At 31.7% G+C, this 8,681-nt stretch overlaps 1 protein-coding gene across 1 annotated transcript; it reads right to left on the bottom strand.

Moving 5' to 3' along the window:
• Positions 1-522: 522 nt before the first annotated feature.
• On the bottom strand, positions 523-5,611 carry LOC127724908 (salivary glue protein Sgs-3-like). Its single transcript, XM_052231910.1, has 2 exons — positions 5,305-5,611; positions 523-563 (listed from the first exon to the last, which is right to left on the bottom strand). The coding sequence occupies exons 1-2, from the start codon at positions 5,609-5,611 to the stop codon at positions 523-525; spliced, it is 348 nt and encodes a 115-aa protein (XP_052087870.1).
• Between the last annotated feature and the right edge of the window lie 3,070 nt (positions 5,612-8,681).

Below are 8,681 nucleotides of genomic sequence, written 5' to 3'. Positions count from 1 at the left end.
AAACATAGGAACACACATAAGTAATACCCTAAAAAAGAATTGATCCAAATCTCAATAGATTAGTAACTTTCACATCACATTAACCAATATGAATCAATCAAAATAAAAAAAACCATCCTAAATCAGTATATAAAACATATACATGCTTAATAAGATAATCACTACATATACTAATAAAGATTAATCCATAAATAAATAAACATCAATGCGATTATGAATTCATACTAATTTAAAATAATCCTCAAAATCCATTTCTTGTTAAACTCACATAAAATTGCAAAAAACACAACAGACAACGCCAACATAAGAAAATGCAAGCACAACAATCTAAGTAAAAAAGCGTTCTCGTTGTATAGAGTAATCCTCTGTGAAAACAAAATTAATAAAAAAATGTACAAAAATGTACTCAAATGCAAATCCTTGGAAAATTGAACAACGTATATATTGATTTTCTAAAAAAAAAACGGTTTGCATGCTGAAACCCCGGGCATTCAATACTAAGATTATTCTATTTAAAGCATTTCATTTGCTCATTCTGACTGCAGAAATGTTTCCATGTAAATCTGAAAAAGTTTTTATGAACTCACAATTTAAAAGTATGAGAAGGATTGATAGACACTTTTAAAACATGATATCCTGGATAAATTTTTGATGTCAACATTAATTCTTCTGTCGCTGTTTTAAAATGGCCTCCAAAATGCTTTAACATTCAGAGTTTGGGTATTTCAGCGAAATATGATATTTAGGTAGGATATAATATTATGCATTGTTTCTCAAGTCAAAAATTATAAATAGACTCCAATTTGCAATACATCTGCTGTTCACCTTTCAAAAACATGGTGAATTTAATTCTAATGCAACATCATTTGTAACATTCATTTGATTGGATAACGTCACTAATGTTCAAGGCATCAATTTACAATTGATGCCATGAAAACGTACGCGCACGCGCAGACGACGTATGACAGATTTTAAATGTATGACTTGAAGTTGTTTTCTGTCAGTTTCATTAGAATAGAGATAACAATATTGTATTTTAAGCTCCGACGGCATCAATTGGTGATTTGATGGTCGCAAATATCCGTTTTCTTGCTCCGCTAGCGCGTCGCCAGTAAACTTAATTTGCAACCATCAAATCACCAATTGATGCCGTCGGAGCTTAAAATACAATACAGTTATCTCCTAATTTTAAATTGGTTCAGTAATACTTAATGTCAAATACATATAGGCATGTCGTTTAATCTGCACTAAATGTTATGTTGAGCTTGTAACAAAAACTAAAAATTAGAATAAAAATGGACAACCAAGGAACTTTTACACCAAATTTTTTATCATTTCTTTCGATGCTCCACACAAAAATGTACAACTAGGCACTCTTTCTGATATTTCAGTTCAATAAATTGGATTTATTGTTTGAAGGTTGTTAATAGTACATGATAAACTTGATGGTCTCTATAGTAATTATCAAGATCGTGAAATAGGAAGTGCACAAAATAAAACAAGCAATTAAAACCATTCATATAGGTGTGGACAATTAATATTATAGAATGAAAAGTAATAATGTACGTCTAAAAAGGGTACAACACCACCAAAAATCAATAAATATTTCGAATACAAAATATCCTTCGTCAGAATGAATTGCCTGATGCACAACGGAAATATCTACCTAACACCAAAAAAACATTTTCAACGTGTTTGGATAACAATGAAATATATTCACATAGAATATGTAACCTTAATAAATCTATGGTCTTACAATTACTTCGTCATCCTCTGTTTTCAAAATATCCCCCAAAATGCTTAAATTCGGAGAGCTCGTATTTCAGCAAAAACTGATATCTAGGTAAGACATAATATTATGCATTGTTTCTCATGTCAAAAATTATCCGTAGACTCCAATTTGAAATATATCTGTTCGTCACCTTTTAAAAACATGGTGAGTTTTTTTTTAATTGATACATTAGAACTCAATGGAAAATACATATAGGCACTTCGTTTAATCTGCACTAAATTTCGTGTTGAGCTTGTAACAAAAATAAAAATAATAAAATAAAAAAGGATAACTCAGGAACATGTATTGTTATGTTTACACCAGTATTTATTATTTCTTTCGATGCTCCACACAAAATTATACATCTGGACAATCTTCCTGATATTTCATTTTAATAGTTTGAATTTATTGCTCGAAGGTTGTTAACAGTGCATGATAAATTTTATCGTGAAATCGGGAGTGCACAAAATAAACCAAGCGATTGAAACCATTCATATAGTTAGTATAGGTACAATTAATATTATGGAATGTAAAAAATTAATAGTAATGATGTACGCCTTAAAAGGATACAACACTATCAAAAATCAACAAATATTTAGGATAAAAAATATCCTTCATCAGAATGAGTTGCCTCATAAAAAAGGGCACTAATCATCATTCTTTCTCATATATAATATAGTTATTATCAACGCTATCGTTTTTTCATCAGCACCACAAAATATTGTGCAAAGATGTGCAAACAGCTGTTTCCTTGGCTCAGGTTTTATACACTTTCATAATTTATAGCGCTGGTATGAATTCTAGTTAAAATTCTTGAATCAAAAATTATAATATACAACTATGGTTTCATGAAGCCCTCGGGAAGACAGGCCATATCGGGTTAATAATTTGGATGTTCACCTCATATGAGGGCAATACCGAAACGTCATTTGGGAAAAATTACATTACATGTATGTTTTACAAGAGCTCGTTATTTTGATTGGCAAACAACAATCGTGCGTCATTCAAAAATTAACCTTCATATCAAAATGAAATGTAACATTCGTGATGACACGTGCTTCTACAAAAAAAAAGTGCGCAGCTGAAATAATAAAAACCTGGTAAAAATTTTTTTCATGGTCTTATTAGCATAAAAATGTAGTTATAAGAAATGAATGCTTCTTTTTCCGATTTTATTGGGGTGTAAAAGGGTTGATCGTGCACACGCTCGCGTCCGCGCTTCATACAAAATGTGCTTCGGTCAACACTTTCACACCCCAAAAAATTGACAAAAAGAAGCATTCATTTCTTAAATACATGTAATTGAGAATTGTATATATACAAAAAATTAAAAAAAAAGAATAGCGGACCTCATGAAAATAACCTTAATAATTTTGGAGATAAACTTTTGATGAAAGTCATATCATTGTATATCTATAAACGTCTAAAAAGTGTACAACAACACAAAAAGTTAAAAAATATTACAGATAACATTTATTCTTTATCAGTATAAATTGCCGATGCAAAATGACATCGTGAAATTAGTGAAAATTGTAAATTATTAAAATCATAACCTTGTGCGTAATGTTGACATAAATGCTGATCGTTTATTGCCTAAAACGAATCTTTTGAGTACATCACTTGCATTGAAATGAAGATTGAAATTTAGGTGTATGAATGCAGCCAAGGACAATATTATAAAATAATAAGCTCCACAACCTAATTAGTCAAAATACTGTTCATACATTGTTCGTGTACCTGTGCATATGATGATTTTTAAAATTGCTCAATAAATTATTATCGAATGGTATGCATAGATAATGATTATGGAAGTTTGTGTTTAGTTTTACTTTTAAGATTTCGAAATGATATTACATTTACATATTTTATTTAAGGGATCTGTAAAACATATACCTGAATGGTTTGTTTGATTTTTTTTTAAATTGTAATAAATGAATGCAAGTGACAATCACATTTTTAGCTAGAAGCGCTTCCGCTGTTCATGCAAAATGTGATTATAATCATTTAGTATAAATTATAAAAAAAAAACACACAGCATGCAATTCTATAATTAAAGACAGACACATATAGTTTTAACAACAAGTAGGGGGAACTTTTAACCACCTAATGAAATAATCTGCAAGGTATATTCCAAAAAGTCTAAATTAACTGATCGTTCTTGAAAAATCAAAACAAAAGGTGTCCCGTTCAGAAAAAAAACACGTTTAAATATCTTGCTTAAAACTTGAAATATGGAGTCAGATTTATATGATCCATTAAATGATATCATCTATTCGGAACGTTCTTCTGGTTGTGAAATATCAGTTTTTCCTTTTTTCAATTTAGGCTTCATCAATTTCACAATTGACATCAAATTTATGATAACGACGCCCAATATGTTCGAAACAATGAAGACTATTCCAAGAATGCCAATGGACTGAGAAGACTTTCTTTCATCTTTTGCACTTATCCTTTTATTAATCGTCGCCGACAAGTTGGATTTGTCAACGGATAATTCTTTCTCTATTTTTGCCAGTTGAGTAGCCAACTTTTCGAGAAGTTCATTTATGGTATAGTTGGATAGATCTTGCCTTGCCCCAATTCCAAGAGAGCTGCATGGACATTTGCATGAAATCACCTCTGCAAAATATAATTTTAAAAGTTATAAAAAGGCAAACTAGACTGGTTGTCTTGTCCACGTTATATTGAGCTTTTGCAAACGTGGATAATAGAGTAATCCGTATGTTGAAAAGGACTTGATCCTCACCATTGCAATGGCGCATGTTGTTCATACTCAGTCCTAACAAACGCAACATTTAAAAAACGAGGTAAAAGAGATAAAATCTTGTTTTTATAAAGAATAAATAATATATAAATAAATAAAATAAATGAATAAATAAATAAACTAATTCTATATTATTCCTTCAGGCTACGCAAAACTTTTGTTCCAGATAAATTCCTACACATTCTGGGTGTTGTAAGAATTGCCTTTTATTATTAAGACTTAAATATCATATTTCCATAAAAAAAACCGCTAAACACGATGTTTCGGTCGCAATCTGCTTTTATGTTTAAAAGCAAATAAATGTATTGGAACATGTCACATGCTAAATTTATACATCCCAGAGACGTCTAATATCCATATCAATAATAATAATAATCTCTGTAGATACGATCATTGTTAGAAATCCTAAATACTTTTTGGCCTACTATTTTAATCGTTCAATTCAATATTAAAACTTATCCGTTTTCTCTTATATAATTGATTGTAAATAACCTCATCATATATACCAGGATTAAAAGTTTGTATGCTAGATGCACGTAAATTGTATCAGTTTAAAGTCACACTAATGCAAGTGCTGTTGGACATTTTGGATGAAGCATCGACGCCTCTAGATGAAAAATATATTACTTCACTTTCTTTCCTATTATTTGAAACTTGAATATGTACATTTCCCTCTTATTTTTACCGTAAACAAATTAAAGAATTTACCAAATTTTATTTTACTATAAACGTACTAAAAAGAAAAACAAAGATTACAATAACTACTTACCAGGTTTTGTAGTCGTTGTTGGTGTAGTTCGCGTCGTTGATGCAGGTGTAGTGTCAGGATTTTGAGTTGTAGTGGACGTCGTTGAAGGAGATGTAGTTCCAGGATTTTGGGTTGTTGTGGACGTCGTTGAAGGAGATGTAGTTCCAGGATTTTGAGTTGTAGTAGACGTCGTTGAAGGAGATGTAGCTCCAGGGTTTTGAGTTGTAGTGGACGTCGTTGAAGTAGATGTAGTTCCAGGATTTTGAGATGAAGTGGACGTCGTTGAAGGAGATGTAGTTCCAGGATTTTGCGTTGTAGTGGACGTCATTAAAGGAAATGTAGTTACAGCATTTTGAGGTGTAGTGGGCGACAAAGTTGGATCTGTTAGTAAAGGAATTAAAGTAAAACAAATGATATTTCTAAATAGTTAAATATAACATAAGTGAAAACCTAAACCATAAGTTGATGAAAGAAAGACAACATAATGGTAAAAAGAAAAATTAAAGAAAAACGACATTCCACCTTCCACATTACATTAGACAAAAAACTAAAGATCGAGAAATATAAATCTGAACAAACCAAGAAGTGCCTGCTCAACTAATGGCACTTGTCGTTATTAAGTAAGCGCGCGATAGTTTTGTGCCCTGCGGCAGACGGACAACACTTTACCACCAAATGCCAGTTGATGACGGAATATTTGAATAGATGACCTTCAAAATGTTTATGAATAAAAAATGTCCGAATAATGCAAAATATAAAAAAAGACTCTCTATGCTTTTGTAATTGCATTTTTTCATTGTAAGAGGGTATCATAGAAACTTGACAATATGATTGAATAGCAAACGATCACATGACTTGATGACACATCATGATATATTATCATATAAAGAATACACTTAAAAATTGCTTGTTTTGTCATGGCAACATAAATCATGCACAGTCAAATGCGTAAATATTTCCTTAAAACAGTTACATTAAGAAATTAGTCATTAACATCGATTTTTCAGATGATTCATTTTTGCATTTTGAGACATTTTCGCATTTTACGGCAATGTAAATGGAAGAATGAGGGTCTGAATGAGAGGGGTCCTTCAGTTCTGCATTCTTTAATTTTTTTTTGTCCTATTTACTCTATTCTTTATACTTTTTGCTCTTTATTCTGCACGTTTTGTCCTTTATTCTCCATTCTGTAAACCCCATCCACATCCTCAAGTATAAGCAATAATTACCACTAGTAACTGTAAGTGTGACTTCCAGACTTGTTCTATTCTCGTAACTATTCCCTACTTCACAAAAGTAAATCCCATAATCTTCAAATTTCACATTATATATCGTAGGAGATGGTTCTAACAACGTTGATCCGTTATATTTCAATATGTTCGTCATATTAATTTGATGTTCCTCGGTCTCTTTTTGCATACTCCAAGTTACTTTTGTAATGTCTGGCCTTCCAGTAACATTTCATTCCAATTCAATTCCATTGCCGTAAACAATTTTGTAATTAGTAAATGAAACTGTCAGTGAAACTGAAATAATACACGAAAAAGTTAATCGCTAAGTCAATCTGAGGAAAAAAATTCTATAGTGTAAAGTCTGATTATCCAGTAAAAGAACGTCAATTTCAAATAATGTTCGTTACCAATTCTGTAATGAGAAGACGAAGCAGTCAGCAAAATAAAATAATTAAATAAAATAAAGACTCATGCTGACACACTCACTATTCTTTTGACAACAAAATTACTCACTTCCATACACTTGTATATCAACTACAGTACGTGACGTTTCCTTAAAGATGTTTTCAGCTGTACATATATACTGGCCCGTGTCCGTAAAATCTGCCATTAAGATATCTAGTGACGGAGAAGTAACTGAAGATCCCAAATATTTTCCTAAGTTGTTTTCATCAGATGAAAGGATTTTCGTTCCAGCCTCGGTTGTGGTATTCCACTCTACGGAGCTGATATTAGGAGAGGCTTCTACGCTACATTCTATGGTATGTCGTGTTTGGTATTCTGCTACAATCGGTTCTGTTATCACTATTACAAAAGGCCTATCTGTAATGATAACGCAATAAATCAGATACTTTTAAAATGTTGCCATTACGTTATGAATTAGAAATATTTTATTTTAGTGAACATCATGTGTATTTCAACCAATATTACTCAAAGTTATCATTACTGTGTCAAATATGACGTAATGTCTATGAGCGTCGACAAATGTATTTCAAATCCACCGTATTTAAAAAGGAAAAAAAGACCTGTTTATGGCACATTGTTATGAAATTACCTTTTAAACTGCAATTGTGCTTTTTGCGTAGACAAATATGCATTGATCGTATTAAAATCGACCTAATACTGTCTCTGGCCGTATATGTGACGTTAAAATATGTTTATCTATAAAGTCGTGATATAATGCAGGTTCCCGTAAAAAGACAATTGCCCCTAAACCTTTCTGTTCCATCGCCTATGCATCACTGAAAGGAAATAACAACCTTGATTTTATTTGAATGAAAAAAATGTTTTTACACATTTAGTCTCGAATAACATAGTTTGATTTTTACAAAAATATAACTTTCCCACGATCATCAATTCTTTTCAGAACATCCCTCTTAAACAGATGCAAAACGTATAAATATATATAAAGGCTATGTGGTATAACTGCCATTGAGACAACTATCCACCACATTTCCGATGAAATGGATGTAAGCAATTATAGAAAACCGTATGGCCGTCAACAATGAAAAACCCACACCGTATAGTCAGCGATAAAATGTCACGACATAAAGAATATGAAACAATTCATTTGAGAAAACTAACGGCCTAATTTATAACAAAACAATTTACATAAAACAAAAATGACATACATGAGCTAACGACAAGCACTGAACTACAGTCTCCTGACTTGGGACAGGCACATATAGAATGTTGCGGGGTTATGCATGTTTTTAGCGCCCAACCCTTCCCCTAACCTGGGACAGTGGTATAACAGCACAACATATGAGCAAACTGTAAAAATCAGTGGCAGGGTATTTATACATCCCCACAACAAAAAGATATTAAGTGCAGATCTGAAAGTACTCGCAGTTACTGACAGTTAGCTAGTCTGAATGCCGTTGTAAATCAGCATGTGTTACTGTAGTGATATTTTTGTGTAATGGACAAATGTAGAAACAAACACAATGAAACCTAATGCTACATTTGGTGTTAGCGACTGTGTGATATGCACTTATATGTTCTTATGGCATCCTGATTTGGCAAATTGAAAATTCAAATGTATTACAAAATAAAATATAACGTTGCTGGATGAAATCTTCTGTAGAGTGTCCTTCGACACGGTTTACTTGTTTTCTATTGATTTGTATATAAGCGTTTTCATTTATTTTATACTTTTTGTGAGTC

Source organism: Mytilus californianus, unplaced genomic scaffold (genome assembly GCF_021869535.1).
Source record: "Mytilus californianus isolate M0D057914Y unplaced genomic scaffold, xbMytCali1.0.p SCAF_14, whole genome shotgun sequence".
Taxonomy (NCBI): Eukaryota; Metazoa; Mollusca; class Bivalvia; order Mytilida; family Mytilidae; genus Mytilus; species Mytilus californianus.
This window is presented reverse-complemented; position numbering and strand designations above follow the sequence as displayed.